General features: G+C 40.1%; 2 protein-coding genes and 1 long non-coding RNA gene across 11 annotated transcripts in view; 2 read left to right on the forward strand and 1 right to left on the reverse strand.

Moving 5' to 3' along the window:
• LOC307209927 (ABC-type organic anion transporter ABCA8-like) overlaps positions 1-4,634 on the forward strand; it is a 60,598-nt gene extending 55,964 nt beyond the window's left edge. Inside the window, exons 35-38 of one of the 3 annotated variants that reach the window (XR_013835789.1) lie at positions 162-241; positions 785-840; positions 1,991-3,923; positions 4,070-4,634. Coding sequence is in view for 2 of the 3 variants with exons in the window: in XM_079965353.1 (XP_079821479.1) it covers positions 162-241; positions 785-840; positions 1,991-2,089 (235 nt within the window). In the remaining variant the exon portion in view is untranslated. Of the gene's footprint in view, positions 1-161; positions 242-784; positions 841-1,990 lie in introns of all 3 variants that reach the window. The other 2 variants (XM_079965353.1, XM_079965354.1) reach the window with 2 other exon arrangements.
• Positions 4,029-23,134, reverse strand: part of LOC307209924 (cholesterol transporter ABCA5-like) — a 49,681-nt gene continuing 30,575 nt past the window's right edge. For 6 of the 7 annotated variants that reach the window (XM_079965344.1, XM_079965346.1, XM_079965343.1 and 3 more), the window contains 19 exons: positions 22,839-22,966; positions 22,331-22,468; positions 21,804-21,917; positions 19,386-19,556; positions 17,238-17,351; positions 16,751-16,885; positions 15,075-15,140; positions 13,341-13,432; positions 12,409-12,532; positions 11,923-12,040; positions 11,737-11,828; positions 10,928-11,103; positions 10,293-10,368; positions 9,745-9,839; positions 8,606-8,725; positions 8,345-8,494; positions 7,296-7,375; positions 6,736-6,791; positions 4,029-6,405 (listed from right to left, as the gene is read on the reverse strand). In XM_079965344.1, coding sequence (XP_079821470.1) covers positions 6,298-6,405; positions 6,736-6,791; positions 7,296-7,375; positions 8,345-8,494; positions 8,606-8,725; positions 9,745-9,839; positions 10,293-10,368; positions 10,928-11,103; positions 11,737-11,828; positions 11,923-12,040; positions 12,409-12,532; positions 13,341-13,432; positions 15,075-15,140; positions 16,751-16,885; positions 17,238-17,351; positions 19,386-19,556; positions 21,804-21,917; positions 22,331-22,468; positions 22,839-22,966 — 2,153 coding nt within the window. In that variant the 3' untranslated portion in view covers positions 4,029-6,297. The remainder of the gene's footprint in view (positions 6,406-6,735; positions 6,792-7,295; positions 7,376-8,344; positions 8,495-8,605; positions 8,726-9,744; positions 9,840-10,292; positions 10,369-10,927; positions 11,104-11,736; positions 11,829-11,922; positions 12,041-12,408; positions 12,533-13,340; positions 13,433-15,074; positions 15,141-16,750; positions 16,886-17,237; positions 17,352-19,385; positions 19,557-21,803; positions 21,918-22,330; positions 22,469-22,838; positions 22,967-23,134) is intronic. The other variant, XM_079965347.1, reaches the window with a different exon arrangement.
• Positions 7,384-8,570, forward strand: LOC307210174. Its single transcript, XR_013835902.1, has 2 exons — positions 7,384-7,496; positions 8,322-8,570. It is a non-coding gene; the product is annotated as an uncharacterized lncRNA (long non-coding RNA).

The raw sequence follows: 23,134 nt of genomic DNA on the forward strand, positions 1-23,134 counted from the left end.
CGGCCCCCCTGCACCCCCCCACACTACGCCACTGCCCCCATTCCCCCATACTGGACTTTGGTTTTTTAACCAGGGCTGTGTACACGTAGACCGCTTGTACTGCACTTACTCCATTTGGATCAAAGCCATTCTGGTGACTGAGTTGATTTCCCTCCCCTTAGGATATCCACTTTGTTGGCCTACAAGATCCCAATGGAAGATGCGCTGCCTCTATCGAAGGCCTTCTCCATGTTAGAGGAAGGTACATCCAGACAGACTGTGTAGTTGTTTGTGGAAGATATTTTAATGCCCACCTGATTTAGGTATTGTCCCCTTTCCTTCCCTCTACGCACAGTGGAGAGGATCCCTCCTTCCGACTCACTAGGTAGGCCTTCCCTACCTCAACACCTCTAGAAAGATGTGTAACATCCAGCACATTAAGGGAATGTAGAGGCATATTGTATCTTGCAGGTTCCCTTGCTGCAAGAAGCCAGGTTATAGGGAACCAGGCAGAGGGCCTTCTCGGTAGTGGCACCCGCCCTGTGGAATGCCCTCCCACCAGATGTCAAAGAGAAAAACAGCTACCAGACTTTTAGAAGACATCTGAAGGCAGCCTGAATCAGACCATCGGGTTCATGTAGCATAGCATTGTCTTTGCTGACTGGCAAAGGCTCTCCAGTAACCCAGAAGGAACCTTCTACATAAAAAACAGATGCTCTGGCACTGAAATTCAGTCATTCCCATGAAAAGAACCCATCAAGCTGATTTGTGTCAACCAAACATAATTGGCTTTTTATCCACACAGCTAAACGAAGCTTCAGCTTTGAGGAGTACAGCTTTTCTTTGAACACCTTGGAGCAGGTAATGTGATTTTCAAATATAATTGCATGGTGGGATTTGTAGCACTGCATTCACCATCATTCGGCTTCCTCATGGGCTTCCTCTGCTGGATTGGAAAAGTAGTGCCAAGCATAGCTGTCAACCTTCCCTTTCTTTGCGGGAAATTCCCCTATTCCAGTGCCCTTTCCCACTGCTATCCTGGATTGTTAGGTATCCCGTAGACTGTCCCTGGGACAGGTGAGGCTGCTGATCTCTTATTTTCAAGGCTGCTGATTCCTTATTTTCAAATCTGAAAGTTGAGATTTATGGTGCCAAGAGAGCTTGGCAAGTGCCTCCCCAGCCAGTGCTGGATCTCTGCATGCAGAACTAAGGATTATCTATCCAATTGGGAATTTTCTGCAAAACCACTTTTAGGGATTTGGTGAAGTTATCCTGAGCCTGGCTCTGAAAAGAACTGGGGCAAGGCAAAGGGTCACCCTTAAAACCTCAGCAGAGGAGATTTTTCTGGCCTCTCAGATTGCCCCTACTGGAGTCAGTGGAATGGCCTTGCTCTGACCTACTAAACGGGGAAATGGAGATTCTTCCTGGAAAGAACTGGGAGGTGGGGAGGAGCCTGCAATGCACCCACAGGTGAATTCCTTGGTTTCTTCTGCTTTATATATTGTGTAAGGGGGAGAAACCAGCCCATGGGGCGAGTTAGATGTTTCTTGCGGGTCCTGAATAAGGGAGGGTGATTTTTTTTTTATCCTTGATTTTCTCCCTGTAGCATCTTTTCCTTATCATGATCATTAGTTTGTGCACAGACAGTAGAAAGATTTCCCCACTTCTCTGGAGATGCATGGAGTGTTTGCTTGTTTTTTTGAGTTCTTGGATTAGCTAAAAAAAATATGGAGTTCATGGGGGGGGGTTTAAAAGAAAAAATTCAGCTTACAATTTTTGAGCAGTTAGGTACACATTCTGTACCTAATAATTTACTATATTTAAAGGAAATAGTAACTGACATGATGGAGTAGGCTCCCTCCTTTAAAAACAATGACAGATTTAGATCACATCTGTACCTAATAGGATTGAAATTTAATTATCTTCATTTTCATCAGAATGATCCAAAGAAATGTGATACCTTTCAAGCACTACTTAGCTGAAGAAACCCTTTTTTTACTGTATTGTGCAGGTTTTCCTAGAACTTGTCAAAGAGCAGGAACGTGATTGTTTCGATCCGTCTCTGAGCACAGCCTTTGAATGGCAACAGCTGCAGCAGGCTGATGTTTAAGTTGTTCACAACCTAGACATGAAACTGATGCTTACAGGAGTAAATGCTGGTCTCTTGAAACAAGAAGGATATAAGAAGGATCTAGCAGCCCGTCTCTGAATAATGTGTCTCCTTTGGCATGTGAGACTGGAATCCAGCCTTTTGACGGGAGGACTTTACATATAGCTCTACGTACAGGTCTGTGTGACCAAAACCCATATTGGTCATACGTAGAGAATGAAATGTACCATTTCTGGACATGTTTATCCCCTGGAATTTTTTTTATTTGTTTTCCAGAAAAAATGTTTTGAATTTTTTTTTTTTTGGGGGGGGGTGAATTGAAATATATGCAGTACATAATTCTTATATCATCTCAGCTTAATTTACTACTTAAAAACCATAAAATGCATTATGTATAGCTTAGAACATAACATTGTACTGTTTGGCATATTTATCAGGTTGGAAAAGTGTAAATGCCTTTGTGATTCAGCTTTCCCCAGCAAGTCTTTTCCCACAAGCCACTCCACCCAGGCCTTCCTTATTTTTCACTGCTGCTCTTCCTATGCCGTCTTCTTCTGGCTGACTCCATGACACCAAGCACCAACAAGTTCAGCTGTCGCCAACTAACCAGCACCTGGCTAAATATGTACTTTTTCTGGCCCCTCTAGTCCAGCTCCAGCCAATGGTGCCAAACTGAAAATTCAGAAATTATCGCAGCTGTTAGTTAAGGCCCCAAGCGGTAGGTAAACTAACTTCCACAGGAGCAGACAGAAAACTTCCCATGTCAAATGCATCACAATGTAGTACAAATGTCAGAACACATTACCCAACATCCATTAAAACTTAGTTCAAATAAACATTACTTCTTCACACTTCATAGTAACATCAAACACTTTTGTAGTGTATCGTCATCTCATACAGTATGTGAAATAGGAACTGTGGACACAATTAGCTGCATCAACCCATAGAACTTCATTTAAATAATATGCCATTTAAATTCCAACCATCTCATGCTTCCTTCTTTCACCAGAAGCACTTTCTAGAAGATTATTTGCTTCCGATTCTAAACTTTCCTTTTTATCTCCATAAGCTTCAGAGAACTGAAGGGTTGCATGAATGAAAGAAGCTCCTCTACTATTTAACATTTCCAGGCACAGACAAGATGCTCTGCACATATTCTTTTTGGATCAAAGCTGTATGAAGCTGGCAGGAAAATTAACAGGTTGCACATTCCCCACAAGATTCATGAATTGTAACTACCTAATACAGTACCTTGCTTTACATAGATATTAGAAACCATAAGGAAAGGAAGGGAGTGAAAGACAGCTAAGGCTGAAAAATGCCAAACCATAAAGAGATCTAGATTATTATATTTTTATTTTATCTGAAAAAAATATATTTGCATTTGCAGAACATATATTTGTGAAAATTGTACTAAGTTACGTCCGTCAGTTGATCAAGACTTGTAACGGAGCATAATTTCTGTTTCTGGTGCTGTTGTTCATGGGTTTATATTGTTAGAGATTGAAGTAAAATGATGTATGTAAACTAAAGTGGCAATACTTTCTCTAAGATTGTTTCCAGACAAGCAGCTCCTAGCACTAATCTTTCTTTTGTAAACTGCAAGTACTACATTTTTAAAGTAATAAAAAAAGCAAAATGGAAGATTGGATGGAAGATTGGTTAGCACTACCATCATGAAGCCAGCACGGTGTCACCCCTACATCTGTGCAAGTCTGCCGGAAGCATGCATGTTAAAACAAATGCAAATCTGCTAGAACCCACAATTTAACCATCAAACTATAGAGTGCATCAGTGGCTGGAACATCTTTAATTTCATAAGTAGAGATATAAGGTATGGCTTTCATTCAAATTCAGTTTCTCACGGGGGTGTGATAATATGATCTCCACTTTATTCTCTTTACAAACTAATGCTAAATTGATTACATGCAAGTTTGACTTTATCATATAAATGTTTATTCCTCTATTTTGTTATTCCAGTGGCCAATGGAACAGATTCATTGCTTGCCATGGTTATCAAAACATTAGAACTGGGGTGTGCTGCTACAAATTGTAAAGACCTTGAAAACGGAACACAAAAAGTTAAGTCTGTCAAACATGTAGTACATCTTGTGTGTTGATATTAAAAATGGCAAAAGATAATGCAACGCTTTAATGTGCTGTATAAAGTGATTTAGTCATGTTGCCTTTACAATTTGCACTGGAAAAGTGAGAGAAACCCATTTAAATAAATGGACGTATGCATGCATGCAGTATACAGGGTTCTTTGCAACTTGCAATGGTAATGGTTTAAACCATCCGAAACAAAATGGAGCATTGGTAGTTTTATACCACATTACACATATATTGAAATGTATTTTGACATTATTGAATGTATTTCATAGTGGCTTAAAGTGATTGGCTGCAGGCAAAATACTTATTTTGAGCTCATGAAATGCTGACTATACCCATCTGACCAGATCTATTCTGGATAATGTGACTGTTGTTCAGAACATATAACCCAAAAGGGGGAGCTAGAACAATGCCATAAATGCCTTGTCACTAATTCTGAAGTGCAATTGCTTTTTTTTTTAATTAATTTTTATTGGGTTACATGAGTACACACAGCATCGGTTTTCAGTTCAGAGTCCTTTCTACAGATCAGTCATATTCGACATGAGACGCTAATGTTTTAGTCAATAAAAGGTTGGGCGAGAAGAGATGGGGGGAGAGAACTAAACATTCATTCTTTTACATAGTGTTTTGTGTCAGCGTCACATGGGTAGATTCTCTTTCTATTCATTCATTCGTCTTCACTGGCGGTGAGGGAGATTGGGAGGCAAGGCCTGGTTGATTGCCTTCAGTTGACTGCAGTGAGTTTTGTTTGCATGGGTGAGGGGCAGGGGTCGTTAGGTCAAGTTAGTCATATCGATTCATATGCAGTCGGTGGGTTCTTGCCTTGTTGGGCTGTGTATGTAATAAAGGGGAGGCACAATGGGGTGAAGGCATCCTCTTTTGTTTGTCCCCATTCTAGTTTCAATTTGTTGGTTAGGTTTTCCCAGACAGTTCGGTCCCAGTGGCTTATGTTCACTCCTGAAGGTCACCTCCGGTGTCTAGTTATGATGATCCTGGCTGCTGAGCATAGGTGGGTTATGAGTTCTTTGTAGTGTGAATGTGCCTATTGTCTTGGAAAATATTCAGTAAGGCCAGTTCTTGGGTGGCTTCTAGTACCTGTTTTGTTATTTTGCCTATTTCTTGTAGGACTAATGTCCAAAAGGGTACAACCGCTCCAGCATTTTGGTGGGGTTCCTGGGTGTGTCAGCACCACCTTTTGGGTTGTTAGGTACCATCTAGAGATAGGTTTCAATGTGAGTTGCCTTCTTTTGGCTTATATTTAAAGGGAGGTTTAGACCACAGTTTAGTCCATTGGGCAGGGTTTATTTCACAACCCATATTGTGCTCCCATTGTTTTTGACTGAGATGAGGGGATTTCTGGAAGTGCAATTGCTTTTTTAAAAAAGAGTACTGTAGTACAATAAAGAGTTAGCAAGCACTTCGACAATGACCCTAGCAAGCAAAGGTTCATGCTCATTCAATTAGGTCAGCAGCAGCTAATGCTGCCTTTGCTGCAAACACATCATTGCTGGATATTTGTAAAGCGGCAACATGATCTTCTTCCCTAGGCACTACAGACTGGACGTGTATTCTTCAGCTGATGCTAGCACAGTGTTGCATCAGGTTCTTTAGTATTTGCACTACAGTTGGGAATCGCTGTGGTAAGTCCCAACTCAGTTAACCCTTCCTTAACCCACTGAAATAGGACAAATTGGTCTTACCTGAAGCTTAAATTTAGTGGGTTAGGAAGAGTTCGCTGGGGCCCAGCCATGGTCCTTCCCATAAAACTAATGAGTTTCTTGAAAAATAAATTGCCCCCAAACAATATATTAAGTACATTGCCCTCTTTCCACCATTACTACAGAACAAAACAAAAGGATAAAATCATAGTGGTTTTCATTATTACTTTTTTTAAAAAAGAAGCAAGTCTTCGAATAGTGGTAAGAGTATTCAAAAATAAAGGCATTTCATAATATTTCATAAGGCAAAGAAGGTTTGCTCAATTGCTCAGGAACAGGCTCTGTAATATATTTGTTCTCTAGAGCCACAGCAAACAAATATTTAGCAAAAACCCTGACAAGTGAAGCTCTTGAATTTCTGCAATGTGAAACAAATCAGAAAATAACTCTCTCCCCCTGGGATCTTTCCCAACTAATTGTTCCATTTAGGGTTCCAAAATTGCTCTCTTCCTCTTCTTGCTCCTTGACAAGTTCCATAAATACCTAAAATGAATAAGAAACATGAATTAATACATGGATTCTGCCCAGTCCTATAGGCAGAATAGTGCTCTAAGCTAGTATAGGTTTCTAAATCTCTACCAGTCAACAGTGCTATACTACAAATCATCTGTACATGTAAACATAGAGGTTTTTCTTCTGGGGGATCAATTCCCGACGACACCCCCCACTATGTGACAAAACATCATTAGGTATGTAACTCATGTATGAATTATAAAATGACAATTTTATATAAGAAATGTAAATGGAGACACTGCATTTCAAACTTATTTTCTAGGGCTGGCATGCTCTGTTCTTGAAAAACGGTTAAATTACCTGTTCCAGTGTTGCTTGAGAAAAGCTGTACTCTTCAATATTAAAAGCATGTCTTGCTGTTAGAAATGTTAAAAAGAAGTATTTACAATCATAGGCATCAAAAGAATACATACACACAATCAACTAAAATCAGTATGGCCAGAAGTGGCCATAACAGGGTGCAGGAACCCAGCTGTCCTCAATGGGAAAGCCACTGTGAAGTTGTAGTGCAGTGGATTTAAATGTTTAAGGACACTGCAGCCTGTCAAACATACCTTGTGGCTCTAAGGGAATGGCAAGTTTATTTCTCAGGAGACAATCCTGTGCCTCTTTAAAATGCTCTGACTTTACTATGCCTCACAAAAGCAAGGGAAGAAGGTGACACATGCACCAAGGCAAATGGCCTGGGAGATGATAAAAGCTTGTAGGTAATCTAACGTTTGGATAAAGGAATGTATTGCTTACATAGTGTTTGGGGACAGTGTGGGAGGTTGGCAGGGTGAATTCAGATTACTATGAGATTTGGATGGATAACTTAGAACCCAGTGATGAAGATTCTACTTAGTAAATTGTTGCCTCACCTTCCTCCAGTTTAGAAAAAGATACTGCAAGCGAGTGGACATCTTCCTTTGGGATTTTGTAAGCCAAAACAGAGGCAATGCTGCAACACACAAAAAACAGACACAAGTACATACCACCACAACTAAGCAGAAATGAGAATCACAAAATTGCTTGGAGTAAAGTTGCAGGAGTTAAGCATTTTGTACAATGTAGCCAAACAGGTACAATAACTCTGAATCAAACTAGAGGTTTTATCTAATAGAGAGGCATTCAAGGTGCTTGCCTAGTTGCCAAAGCATTCACTGATGAAACCTTCCATGTACCAAGTTCCATCTATTTTGAGAATGAAAATGTGTTGATTAACCATAGCAATACAGTGGTACCTCTAGTTACAAACTTAATTCATTCCGGAGGTCCGTTCTTAACCTGAAACTGTTCTTAATGGGGCCTCTTGCTGCTGGCACACGATTTCCGTTCTCATCCTGGGGCAAAGTTCTCAACTCGAGGTAACTCTTCCAGATTAGCAGAGTTTGTAACTCAAGGTACCACTGTAATTCAGGGTTCTTTCACTTGAACACTATGAGGAGAGACTTAAATCAGCACCAGTCTTAGATGTGCACCTCTCTGCTCCCATCACATCAAGAAAATAATAATGAGTGATTCAGCCAAGCTGAAGCGGGTGGGGGGTAATTAACTCCATGCTTGGACAGATCCTTGACACAGCAAATGCTGACAGGAATGGCAGCTTCCTGCCTTCTGCATCTATGGGTCGGTAAATGATAGCAAAATAGACAAGGGGAATGCTGGTTGCTTTACTATGCCAGTTTCTTTGGTGGACCTTGGACCACATTTCCTCTGGTCTATAAGGTATGTTTCTCTAGTAAGCATTACTCAAAGCCCAAAGAGTACAAGAGCTCTCATAGAAAAATAATACACTTTGGCAAGTGTTTTCTTTTCTTATAATTGTAATATTTTCTCTCTGCTTTTATTTTTAAAATGATTGCTTGAAAAAAGAATAGTAAGCACTTTTTCTTTTTAATGCTCAGAAACGTCAACTATTGATTTCTACCTTTTCTGGCAACTTGCGTTTGGAAAGATGCGCAAAACCATCCTTTGAAGACGCTCCTTCTGCTGTAAATCCAGCACTTCTCTTAATTTCATTTCCAAGAAATATCCTCTGCCAAATTTACTCTTGAGATGTTGAACTGTACCAATGCACCTATCAGTTTTGGGGGAGAGAGACAGGCAAACAAAATAATAGATTTTGGCATTAAATTCGTTTTTAACAATAAAAATCAGAGCTTCTTCACTCAAGATGCCAAGGAAGTACCTTAATTTTCCAGACACCAAGATTGCGACTCGATCACACACAGCCTCTGCTTCTTCCATATAATGAGTTGTCAGAATAGCTGCTCTCTCCTTACTTTTTAAGGCTGCCCGAATTGCTTTCCTATGGTGAATAAGTTACAAATTGTTGCTCTTTCGGTGTGCAGTTACATATAAAGGGCATAAGATCATTTGTTGGATCTTCCGCAAGTGAGTGGGAAATGTACAGGCAGTGGTATACTGTGAGTAGCCACCAAATGCATTCTCTCCTCACATTCCCTCTGACATTTAGGGATCATCCAGACTTCCTGTTACATTGCACTTTCCAGATATAGGTCTGCCTTTTAAAGGCCCATGTCTTAGCGTTTTGCTTTGTTTTTTGTCCTGGTGCTTTCCCTGGGAAAACCAATGTTTTACTGCTGAATCGGAGCAAATGGCAATTCACGGAAAACCCAGTTGCCCTTTGTTCTGATTCAGCGGTGAAATGCAGGCTTTCCTGGGGAAAGCGCCAGGACACGCTCAGAGCTTTAAACCCATGCCTTAGAAACATGGCACAAAAGGCAGTCTGGATGAGCACTTAGTCGTGACATGCAGCTGGTGCCATGGAAGTTCTGTGAAAGAAAAAGGACAGCCAGTGGGAACAAAGCTACTGTGTGTCAACATCAGGCATAGGCAAACTCGGCCCTCCAGATGTTTTGAGACTACAATTCCCATCATCCGTGACCACTGGTCCTGTTAGCTAGGGATAATGGGAGTTGTAGTCCCAAAACATCTGGAGGGCCGAGTTTGCCTATGCCTGGTCAACATGAAAGAGGAAACAGCAAAGAGGGTGGAAAGGATCAGCTAATAGCGTTCCCCAATGCCACACCCAATTTTGACCGTAAACTCTTCAGGGGAGAAGGTTTGTTTTAGCCCTGCTAACATCTGCCATATATATAAATGAATACACCTATAGCATTAATAGGAAGGCAGCCAATAATATGGGGTAGGTTATCTAAGCATGTATCTTCAAGATATGTATATTGTAAAGATGCAAAAAGACTGAGCCTACTGTTCAGAAGCAGAAGAGAGATAATGAGCAAAGCATGGTTATAAGCCACACATACATGTGATAAAGCCTCCATGATATTTGGGGTTACTCACCACATCTGCTGTATCCCTACAGGGTCCATACCAGTAGATGGCTCATCTAATAGAGTAACATTAGGGTTACCAAGCATACTAAGAGCAAAGCATAACTGAAAGAGAAGGGAAGGGAAGGGTGACCATTATACAATGCACCATTGGCTGCATTTGAACACTAATGCCAAGCCAAAAATCCTGACTTAAATCTGAGATATGCACAAGTGATGTGCATCATCATGCAGCCCATTTCCTACTACTTTGCTCCTTCCTTCCTACCAGTGGCAGAACAAGCCAAGATTTTTAGCACAGCTTTCCATTGTGAGCAAACCTAGAAACTAGCTTCAAAAGAAGCCAGGTTATTAAGCAATGTTTTTTGGCTTAATGCCCCCTGGCTTGCTTTGGTGATTAACCATAGTTTCTGGGTTTGCACACAATAATAAGCAATGGTTTGTTTTGCTGCTCATATGATACAAGAATGTGTGGATTCACAGTGGTCATGCATATCCAGGCTTATTGATCCTGGATTCTTGGTTTAGCAATTCAGCTTAAAAACAACAATCAAATACCTTTCGTTTGATTCCTACTCCAAGGTCCTTTGCTCTTTTCTGTAGATGTTCCTTGAGGTCAAGTGCATGGGAAATGCTGGAGAAAAACAAAAGTATACAGTGTTAAACATTCTAAGAAACCAGTATTAGAGAACTTTAGCGTATGCTCGTTAGTTCTTTTTCAAGTACATTACTTCATATGACATTTTGTGTTTTAGCTAGTATTATTTGATCTCCAGTTAACTTTACACTATTTGTGGTTTTAACTGGATTGATCTTCCCTACAGAAATAATCAAGATGTATGCCACAGGTAGCTTAAGTGTTTTTTTAATGGTGTTTTAAGAGATGTGACCAGAAAAGTCTTGCAACCTGACAATTTCGTCTGTAACTTAGACTGCTGACTACAAATTACCTTTCAAACTAGCACAGAAGATTTTGATACATAACAGAAAGCAGAATCTGAACTACAGCTTTCATCAGCCTAAAAATAAAATGATGCAAATTTATGTCTTAGATATATCTGTGTATCTACAAGAATCTGTGTGGTGTGGTTTTTAAGTTGAAGCTAACAACCATTTTCGGGGAGACATTATACCAGAGTAAGAGAGAAGAAACTTCTCTGAATGTAAACGAAGTGTTTAAAATATATATTTACCATTTTATGAATTCTTTCATGTTACTTTCACTCATTCCTTTGATAGCACCATAAATTTCAAAATGTTCCTGCAATGTAATATCAGGCCAAAGTGGATTTGTCTGTGGACAGTATCCCATAAATCTCATGGAGCTATCCTTGTTATTTTCGCCTAAAGAATAATCTCCCATCAGCACCTGTGAATATACCAGTCCTTATTCAATATTTTTACATATAGTTTGCAGTTAACATGCAGAAAAATTGATTGTATGGAAAGTAATTTTTTTTAAAAAATGACAAGAAATGCTCAGGTTTGGTTTTACTACATGATCACTCTTTTATATACCAGGAGCCATCTGGGATATAGCCTTCCTATGGGTAGTCACAACATCCCAGTGCCTATTTCTGAATCTAAGCCATATATCATATGAACGGAAAACCCATTGTACCCCCTCTAAAAGTGTTAGCTTTAGAAGCAAAGCAAACATGAGTCTGTTCACAACTCTCAACCATGTATTTTAGTAGGTCTTGTGACACCCCCCCCCAGTTCATAGTTCTGAGATTATCTATGAAACCAAAAAGGAGTTACGCACTGAAAATTCATATGCATGAACATTTCCAATAATGGGTACCCCACTCTTGCATAATCTTCTTTGGGCATCTCGCTGAGGTTTAGGTACTTACATGCCAGCTGGAAAGAAATATCCAGAAAAGAGTATGGATCCTCAGTATGAAATAACATTTTTTACCCTCTGAAAAAATAGGACTACAGCCTGAGCTATGAAACCTGTTCTGGATGGAAGAGGGGGACACCAGCTTCACTTGAATACCTGGCCTGAGGTTGGTTCTACTTCTCCCACCAACATATTAATCAGTGTGCTCTTCCCAGCTCCATTGGGGCCTAGCAGTCCCATAATTTCTCCTGGAAAAAGAAAAGGCAAACACGTAAAATGTGCAGTTCTGTTTAATGAGATGGTGCATTTTATTTTCCCGACTTATTTATTTTTACAACTAACCTTTTTTTACACAAAAAAAGACCTGATTGGTTGCCACCTTCTTGATTTTTCTTCCGAGAAGAAAATCTGTCCTTTCATCATAATCTTTATGTAAATTGCTGACCAAAATGGCAGGTTTCTAGTGAAACAAAAGGTAACAGCTTAATTAATAACACACATGGAAAACTAAACCAAGCTTTCTTGCTACGTGCACAAGTTGAAACAAGCCTGAGTAAAGCCTCAACCTCACATGCTCACCTGTGCAGCCAGGAGAAGGATTTCATGGGCATTTACTTTCAATTCCCATAAACTTAGCATGTCTTCTGCTAACCAGGGATTGTTAGTTAAACAAGGTGCATAACTCGTGATTTGGAAATTGTGCTTTTTGAAACAGACTATCACTATAAGAGAGGTAAGGCACATCACCCCTTATACAGGTCTTACAATACGACCAGGTGCCAGTAGGTGCCAGTGTCAACAGGGTTGATACTAAAGAGCAAGATTTACCTCCTCACAGCTCTGGCTCGTTGTCATCTCCTTAACCCTCAACCTCTCAGCCACAACATCTTCATCTTCATCCTCGTCAAACGGCACATCTGGCGATTTCCTGGCCTTCAGCTTCGCAGGAGTTCTGAAGTTAAGGAAATATATGTGAAATCTGCTCATTGGGACCTCTGAACAGATGGAACTAACAGAAATAATGCCATCAGGTAGACCTACATGAAACCCTGTCCAATGTGACCTTGTGACAGAATTGGCTAGAAAAACACCTAAAATAGACTAGTGAGATATTTTGCTAGATTGGTTGGGTGAATGAGAAGGTGGCAGCAATCACGCTGCAATCGCTGATAATATCCCATTTATCCCTGATTCAGTTTCTTATGTGCAACAGTAAGAAGAATGCTCTTTCATGCAAGAATCATCACATATTCAATCAGCTAAAGAAATGGTTGGACGATGGGTGGGTGTTCAGAGAAGCTGTGTGAAGGTTTTGTTTTCCTTCTCATTCTAAAGCATATTGAAGTGTTTGACTTGGGAGAAAATTCAAATAAACTCTCTGGTGCTGATGGCTACAATATATTTGTCTGATCCACTAACTAGGAAAGCATACACACTATTCTGTGATATTTTAGTTTGCCTAATAAAGTAGGATCAGAAAGGATGTCAAAGACACAACTCTTAGATCGTGAACAGAAAAAGTTGTGATATTGCAAGGATCCCAGGGCAAACTCTTGGACTCCAATTGCTTCACTAACGTCCCTAAAAGTATTGCCTATCTAAGTAATAACTCCAGCCCTCCCTTAAGCCCTAAACATCAGCAAGTGGTCACTTCTCCATGGACCAAGAGACTTTTAATGTGTATACATTGTTGCAGTTCACTACTGACTAACTCTGCCTTGGTGTAGTAATTTCAGTACTGTAAATAGAGGCATACCAACCTGAAAAATGGGTCATTTCTCATTGATTTGCCGCCATATTTCACCTCAAGATAGCGTAGAAGGAAGAGCCAAATGACACATTGCAAGTAGGGCTAAAAGAGAAGAAAGGAATAAGCACATTAAATAAAATGGATTTTCTCCTTTGCAAAGGACCCTAGATGCATTTCCCCTCTTTGCACATTGCTCCACTCTCTTCCCACAAAACAATGTAAGATAGAGCCAGTGTGGTGTAGTGGTTAGAGTGCTGGACTAGGACCTGGGAGTAAGGTAAAGGTAAAAGGACCCCTGACCATTAGGTCCAGTTGTGGCCAACTCTGGGTTGCAGCGCTCATCTCGCTTTATTGGCCGAGGGAGCCGGCGTACAGCTACCGGATCATGTGGCCAGCATGACCAAGCTGCTTCTGGCGAACCAGAGCAGCGCACAGAAACGCTGTTTACCTTCCCGCCACCTATTAATCTATTTGCACTTTGACGTGCTTTGGAACTGCTAGGTTGGCAGGAGCAGGGACAGAGCAATGGGAGCTCACCCCGTCGCGGGGGTTCGAACCGCCGACCTTCTGATTGGCAAGTCCTAGGCTCTGTGGTTTAACCCACAGCACCACCCACATCCCAGCAGGACCTGGGAGACCAGGTTTCAAATCCCCACTTGGCGTGAATCTCACTGGGTGACCTTAGGCCAGTCATTTCTTCTCAGCTTAACCTGCCTCACAGGGTTGTTGAGAGGATAAAAGGGGGGCAGTAAGTGTGTACGCCACCTTGAACTCTTTGAAGAAAAAGTAGAATATAAATACAATGATGAATAAAATATTATTATTTACTTTATGTATCACACTTTACATGAGGCACCACAAAGCAATATATACAATACAATTAGACTGATGGAGCATCTTAAGACCTTCATTACATTTCCCTTTCTGCACCAATCTGCCGGTTATCTCCACAACTATTTACTGTATTTTTCGCTCTATAAGTCACACTTTTTCCCGCCTAAAATGGGGAAATGTGTGTGCGTCTTATGGAGCGAATGCAGACTGCGCAGCTATCGCTGAAGCCAGAAGAGCAAGAGGGATTGCTGCGCAGCGATCCCTCTTGCTGTTCTGGCTTCAGGGATAGCCGCGCAAAGCCTCTTCAACAACATTTGATTCAGAATCTTTTTTTTATTTCTTGTTTTCCTCCTCTAAAAACTAGGTGCATCTTATGGTTGCGTGCGTCTTATAGAGCGAAAAATATGGTATTTATTTAAGCAATTAGTAGGACACCTGAACCCAGCTTATGTTACACATCCTTCAGTATCATTTATATGCCACAGTAGTGGGAGGGTCAGGAACAGTACATCAAAAATGCAAGATCTTCAGCTAGTGTTAGAAGCAAGACTAGCATACACCAGCATACACTTGCTATGTTTTAGCAAAATAACTCTAAAACAACCCTTTAAGCTCAGTTTAATGACCATGATTACTGCCATGTCTTCCCCATAGATCAGTGATGGAAAACCTTTGGCCCATGGATCAAACTTGACCGGCCAGATGATCAAATATGACCCAAGAGGCAGCTTTTTCCAAACCATGCTCACCTGTCCCACACCTTTTTGTAAACCGCTTCGAGGTTTTTTACATGCAAGTAGTATATACATTTTATGAAATAAAATAAAAACAATAACACCTTATCATTACATGTAAAAGTGTATCCAGACAACCCATCTCTTAAATTCTTAAGGGAAAATATGGTGCCTACCGCTATTGTTGAAACCAATAGCCTTTCTGTATTTCTTTCCATATTTCGACCAAGCTTCTCTGCTACCTAACAATATAGAAAATGTTTATTTCAATATTTCCCCCCTCATATTTCTACAGGTCATTCTGAGTTCATTTATATAATATTACCATTTAGAAAATGCTTTTACAATGCTTTTCAAAACAATTAATTTATTTGAATTATTTCTTCCGCAAACTGATTTTTGCAGGAAGCTCATCAAAAAACATACATTTTTACAACAAACAAACCTGCTTTTCCTTGTTTCAAAGAGAGCATCAAAATACAAGAAAAACAGTAGATTTTATTTAAATACAACTTAAATAAAAGCAATAACTAGATAACTAGTTAACATAACATAACTAGATCAAAAAGGTGAGAATCAACACTTGGTACAATGCTTGAATGAATAGGCTGGTGTTGAAACTCCATCAGTGTTGGTACTGCTTGCATCTGAGAGGGGAGGGCATTCCAAAGTCAGGGGTCACTACTGAGAACATCTATCTTGAACTGCCATCTAATACCGTATTTAGGCAAATCTAATTGTGTTTCCGAGCACAATTCAAAGTGCTGGTGTTGACCTTTAAAGCCCTAAACGGCCTCGGCCCAGTATACCTGAAGGAGCGTCTCCACCCCCATCGTTCTGCCCAGACGCTGAGGTCCAGCGCCGAGGGCCTTCTGGCGGTTCCCTCATTGCGAGAAGCAAAGCTACAGGGAACCAGGCAGAGGGCCTTCTCGGTAGTGGCGCCCGCCCTGTGGAACTCCCTCCCATCAGATGTCAAAGCGATAAATAACTACCTGACATTCAGAAGACATCTTAAGGCAGCCCTGTTCAGGGAAGTTTTTAATGTGTGATATTTTAGTGTGTTTTTGGTTTCTATGGAAGCCGCCCAGAGTGGCTGGGGAAACCCAGCCAGATGGGCGGGGTACAAATAATAAATTATTATTATGATGATGATGATGATGATGATGATGATGCACAATTGAATCTAAGGCGCACCTCAATTTTCAAAACCTTGAAACCAAAAAAGCATTTGCTAGCGAATGCAAATATGCCATCAAATCTATCGCGCACCTTAATTTTCACAGTGCAATTGGGCCAGAAAAGGTGTGCATTACATTCGAGTAAATATGGCACCTCTCATAATCCATGGTATTGTAAAGAAGATCAGTCTACTGCTGACTAGCAGAGGGTATACACTAGCTGGTTTGATTCAGAATTGTGTTTGACAAACCAAACTATTGCACTCCCTGTCCACCAAAATAAGAAAATAGCTTAAGTAATTCCAATACAGATGGAGGCCAACAGGGCTGGATGGAAGGACACCTCGACTCAATCCACACACATACCCTGAATCCAACACAAAATGGATTTCAATCTGAATTACCCTTTTATTGGAATACCCCTAAAATCAGATTGCTATATCAAATGCTATATATGAACAGTTGTTGTTTGCAAGAAATAACAACCTATTTCCCAACTTTCAAAATAGTTCAGTTTCCTGAGCCCAGCTATGGTTGCCCATAAATCATGTAGTCTTAAGTCATGTAGTGAGTAATGTGGAATGAGATTTTAATCAAATGTATTGCCTCCTGCACACCAGACTTTTGAAACTACAGACAAAATTTATCAGTGTTTCAGTTCACTGCTAACTTACCTCTGTTAGAGAAATGAGACACCCAATAAGAGGATATATTGGGATGAAGATAGAAAAGCACGTGTGAATTATAATTGCTATTGCGTACGACTGAATAAAAGCTACATCAATAACAATAACACAAATCAAGGCTACCTGAAAAGGGAAAAGAAATAAAGATAATTACAATAAAATTAGAGCACCATTTGATTTCTTTTTATCCATCTTTAAAAAATGTTGTAGCATTCATTTTCACGTGGGCAACTGAAAAACCAGCTGTATAGATTGCTTTTGCTAAGAAAGTGAAACGTAATATCCAGAATAAAAGGAACAGTAAATAGTACCTAAGAGACAAATAATGAATCCTGTAAACTATGCACTTGAAGGACTGAGCTACAACCCAAATGAAAAAAAGACATAATTATTTCATAAATATAACAATCAATCAATTAAAATACTAAATTGCATTTACTAAGAAAGATGAATCAAGTACTACACTTTTACTTACTGTTGAAAAAATTAATGACCAAAATTCTTTGGTGTTTTGTATTGTTTTGAAGGTGAAAGAGACAACATAATGGAACAAAATTACCGATGGTACGTAGCCAATAAGGCACAAAACCTGCAGGGGGGAAATTAAATTTGAGTTATGCATAACATGAAAACACAACAAAATGATTAAGAACACAGAATACAATCTGTCACCTTTCCTGAGGGAAGGTGACTCAAGTTACAGAGCTCAATGTAGGCATGTTTCATATACAGTGGTACCTCGGTATAAGAACAGTCCTATTTACCAACAATTCGGTTTACGAACTCCACAAAACCGGAAGTAGTGTCTGAGAACTTTACCTTGGTCTAAGAATGAAATCTGAACGGTGGAAGGGCACTGGCAGCGGGAGGCCTCATTAGGGAAAGCACACCTCGGTTTAAGAACAGTTTCGGTTTAAGAACGGACTTCCAGAATGGATTAAGTTCATAAAATGAGGTACCACTGTACATATATCAGAACTTCCACACCCTACAGAGCTGGGTGTGTGGACTACAAATGGTCGTAGCCTGAATGCAGACTTCAGGAAGACTGGGGATCTATGTATGGGAGGCATACATGGGCCTCTTGTGGGTGGCATTGTCATGGGATGTAGAAGAGCAAAAAGTTAAGCACACCTGCAATGGGGAGAAGGTAGATCTAAATTAGGGTTCATGCTCTTAATTTTTGTCAGGTGAAAGTTTGTGCTTTACTTAGGGCTGCCTAAAAAGAATAAAGGGTTATATCCAACATTAGTCATACTCAGAGCAGACCCAGTGAAATCAATGAACTCAACTAATGAGAATGAGTACAAGTATGATTTCGTTGGTTGACACCCAAAGCAGTGGGCAGCTTACCCCCCAAATAATAGCAGTCTTCTGCACTCTCCAGACACAAATGCCCACATGGCTCCAACCCTCAAACTACAAAGAGTGTCTCCTTTCTCAGATCCCATTGTAAATAAAAGACCAACTTTGCTCCCTCCCAAAAAAGCTCAACAACTTGAAATATGGCAACCCTAGAATAGCCTGCAATGTTTTGCAAATGAAATCAGGGGTCATATTTTTAATACAAAAACAAAAAAGGAAATGCAAAGACTCCCTTAATTATTGCACATTGTTGAAAGTTCCTCACTACCTGCAGTGTGCTGTATTCATTTAAAGTGTTACCATCTGCTCCTATGCCAATTTAAAAGCCAAAAGGTTGATGGTTCTTTGGGTTAAAAGTAGAGCAGAAAAACATAAGTATACAGTGGTACCTCGGGTTATATACGCTTCAGGTTACATACGCTTCAGGTTACAGACTCCGCTAACCCAGAAATAGTGCTTCAGGCTAAGAACTTTGCTTCACGATGAAAACAGAAATCGTGCTCTGGCGGCGTGGCAGCAGCAGGAGGCTCCATTAGCTAAAGTGGTGCTTCAGGTTAAGAACAGTTTCAGGTTAAGTATGGCCCTCTGGAATGAATTAAGTACTTAACCCGAGGTACCACTGTACTACATTATTTATTGCAGGATGTTTGAAATACACTTCAGTGAGTGCAGCATGTGAAATGGCAGGCAATGCCATTACACAGGCAATTTCTGCTTTATGTTCACTTTGCTGCTCTGTTGATTTTAGTAATTATGTGTCTTGTGTCTGGCTGTGCTCTGTAAGATGCTTTGGGAACCTCCAAGTTGAATATGATGTTATTCTGCTTTTGTAATAAATAAAATAAAATGGTGCCGTGGGGAAGAATCTTTACTAGGGCTGAAGAATGGCAGATTTGCCATCACATCCGCAGTTCTGCCGGCTCCTGCCTACCTGGGCAGTTAATTTTTATTCTTTGTAGATGGCGCAGCAAAGAGTCCTGGATCAGGTTCCTCCAAGGGAAACAGACTGATTTTTGATCCAGTGGCTCCATCACTGGCCCTATTCTTCCATTGAAAGGTTCCAGGTATTCCTGCCAGCAGTAGTTTAGTAATTCCTGCCCACACCTTCAACAGGTGCAGTGGAGCTTTCCATGGCAACAGAGTTCCTTCCTGCCATAGGGAAATCTTTTCTGAATCCTACTGGATTTCTGTTGTTGAGGTGACACCAATAAGGGGAGCAAAGAACGGATAAAAGTATCTGCAAGAAAACAAAACTTACCACAGCAAGAGCCTCCTCAGGGAAAAAAATAATTCCATGGTGAACTATGAACAAGATTCCGACCATCAGGAGGAGAATAATGTAATATAAAAGAATGTCAACTAGTGCTTGCCCACACCAGTATGCAGATGGATAAAGACCTGATAACTTAAGTTGAGTATAGGCTTTGATCTGCAAAGGTGCAAAAAATAAATGAAAATCCAGGTCAAATATGGGGAATGGCAGGAAATCCAGCAATTGTACTTTTGCTTTTGATAATATGATCTAGAATGAACTATTAAAAAAAAAATACAGTACAAAACATTCTATGGGCTCACCCACACTTCTTGTACTTTATAGATACGGGTCTGAGTAGCTTTGGCTTTGGCTTGTCACTTTCCCCAGGAAAACCACTCTTCAGCATGAAATCAGATCAAATGGCAACCAGATTTTCGGCAGACCGCTATTTGTTCTGAATCGGTGCTAAACTGTGGGTTTTCCTGGAGGAAAGTGATGGGCAGATAGAAGTGTGTTTGAGCCCTCGGCCACTAGCTTATCTGTAGGGCTGGGACATACGGTTTTCTAGAAGAAAAGCATTGAGAACATACATCAAGAGTCATTCTAATTTAATTGAAACAAGACACCTCAAACACCCCTAACTGATAAATGAACCAAGATGGAGGAAGAAAATATCCTATTAAGATCTACAACTAGGGAGCAGCTCAAAGAAAAATACAGCAATGGCAGAGAGTCCTGCACACCAGGGAGTACTTACCTCCCAAAATTTCATGGGTGAAAATAGGGACATTCCTGTACAGGAGTGGGTAGGGCTAGGGGCGGAGTCCAGCAGCTCAGCTGTGTGGTTTGGCAGACAATAGCAGGGCCAACACAATCCAGAGTCAAGTGCCACAAGGAGAAAGCAGTTACTAATATGCATGCAAGCAGGTGGCTCCAGCTGGCGAAAGCAGGGAGGCAAGCCACAGGCTACAAGGCAAATCAAATGCATAACACACACACACATATATATGCACTATATATATCATCTAGAGGACATTAGTCCTGTTTTACAGTGGGGCACAACAGTGAGTACCTAGCCCAAGATCGGTCACTGAAGGTAATATTAAATATTAAACATTAACAATAGCAAGCAACAAATAAAGGGAATGCCTGCAGCCTCACACCCAGAGACACTGGAATTAAGAAGCTTTATTTATTCTTTTTCATCCTATATGGCTGGCAGCACAACATGGGATCAATAGGCCATTGCCTGCACAGTCCTAGTTGGGAATATTGAGGTCAAATGAAATTAGATGATTTTTTAAAAAAGGATAAATGTAAGCAGCATTTAGCCAAATTATATACTCTCATTTAGACTCTGATGTCTACTCTGAAGTAAATCCCGTATAACTCCATGTGGTTTACTCCCAAGTAAATGTAATGAATAAAGAGGTTGCAACCACAGTTACTATAGCTGTGTTTTCAGAGAGCCAGAGGGTGGGATCCAAAAAGCCATTTGTGAAAAGAGAAAATGTTTGTTAACTTTTGTGGGCAAGCTAGCAGAAGACTTCTCAACAGTGTACAACACCACAATATATCAGGAGTTGTGTTATACTACAAGAAACATGGTGTGTAAGGAAGGTAAGGCTTTTGGATCCTTTCCATCTAAGTAATTACTTTTATGCCAGTTTCTTTGTAAGTAGTGAAACAAGCAGTTATGTAAGCATCTGCAGAGAATATATGAAAGTTTGGCTGGAAGTTTTTAAATTTGTGTTTGCTCTCTGAACTTAAGGTTTGGTCAACACAGGCATACATGGTGCAAAAAAACAAGACACATAGAAAAGAAAAAGAAAAGAAAAATAGTTGCATCATTAAAATTAAGAGAGCAGGTATAGGTTTTTTCCCTGAGACTGAATAGCGGGACAGTTTGGGTGGTAGTAGCAAATGCGTAGTTTGAAGAAGAAAAAGCAAAATGACTCTTGATGATTGGTAAAATGAAAGTTCACCAGAATGATCTGTAATTTCCACCTGAGTCCTAGTGTGGCAATGAATTTGAACCAGAATATCCTACTAATCAAACCCAATAAATAAGTTCTTTAGAATGCAGCATGACAACCAGCCCAAGTTATGACAGCATAGAATCAATTAGCTGAACAATACGATTTGGTAACTATGTTGAACAGAGAAGTTATAAATATTGCTGCTATTTCCTTATTCTAATTGAACACTTTTACGTACAACCATATCTGCCCTGAATTGATTCACTACAATGTATGAAATCAGTTAAAATAAGTTATGATGCCAAATAGGTGGCAAGGGAATAACTATGGTGACTCCTGATTTTCCCTCTGATCAATTTGGTCTGAGGAATCACTGTGTTGAACCAATGTACAGGACATTTCACATTGCTTTTTTAAAAAGTATGTTCTAATACAAAGTTACCCTGTGGTTTTCTGCATTGTCCATGGAAAAATATGATGGCAATCCAGTTATTGTGACTCCTACTGTCAAAGCTTGAACAACCAGCACCATTATGAAACCTCTGTCAGTAATTTTCTGCAAAATAACAGATTGCAATATTAGAATACAAAGGGAAAAAACCCACTGTGAAATATAATTTTAAGGGTGTGTTTTTTTTTGGGGGGGTGTCTAACCGTGGCTTGATAAATCAGTCTGTTTTTGCTATATTTAGTTTGCAGTTATGTAACTTGGCATATTTTGCATTTTTAATTCTTTTGAAAGACAGTACAATAAAAGTTTGAAAACTAAAACTAATAAATAAATCTGTTTTGCAGCCTGACTAGGGCTGCAAAATGGAATACCTGGGAGACCACAACACATGGCATTTAAGATGTGTTTGGTTTTGGAGATAACGTCATGCAATCCAATATACACAAAGGCCACGTTGTCATGAACTGGAATGCAACTTCATTTTACAAGAACTTTTTTTGGACTTTGTATTTACTCACTTGGAAGAACGAACTACTCCAGACATGGATGTTTTCTGTTACATTTAAATTGTGCAGATACAGATTGCTAATGATATTCATCATAACTGGTAAAGAATGTTTCATGGTGCAGTTAAAAGCAGCTGTAAAGATGTAGCTCTGAAAACAACAAGAAAAAGAGCATAATCAGCTACAAATCTCTAGTGCCACCGTTCCTTCCCTCTTGCACTTTATGTGCTGATGGAACAGCACCAGGGCAGTGGGAGAAAGGAAATGACATGTGAGCTATTAAAGAAAAATCTGTGAGCTTTGATCTTACCACTGCTGCTGACACCAAGGCTGACAGTGCGGAAAAAGGAAAAAGACCTACCGCCCTGTTTCTAAGGCGAGTTTCCCTCTTCAAATTTCAAAACCTCCCCTATCCCCTATTTTTTGGGGAGAAAAATTCATTTTGTATCCCAACTCCCTGCCAGCAAACACAACGAATGCTCACATAGAACCAATATATTTAACCTGCATTTCTTCTCACCTTGCCTGCATGAGATACATTTAATGCTCCATTGTGGGGAGCAACTGATACGTAATCACTGCCATTGAATATTTCTGTGTGTACATTCTGGCTTATAAGAGAGCTGATGATGTCATCAATGTCTGAACCTAGGTTGAGACAATAAAGAAAGTTGAAAGGTTAGTCTCACAGGCACAAAGATTCCTTACATGCAAAGAGTTTCCCCATTCCCTGCTATGCCAAAGATACATATTATTATTGAACATTTAGAGTTAGCCCTGATATTGCAGCAAACAAGAAGGCTCATGTTCTCCAGA

Source organism: Podarcis cretensis, assembly GCF_951804945.1.
Source record: "Podarcis cretensis genome assembly, chromosome: 2".
NCBI classification, from domain to species: Eukaryota; Metazoa; Chordata; class Lepidosauria; order Squamata; family Lacertidae; genus Podarcis; species Podarcis cretensis.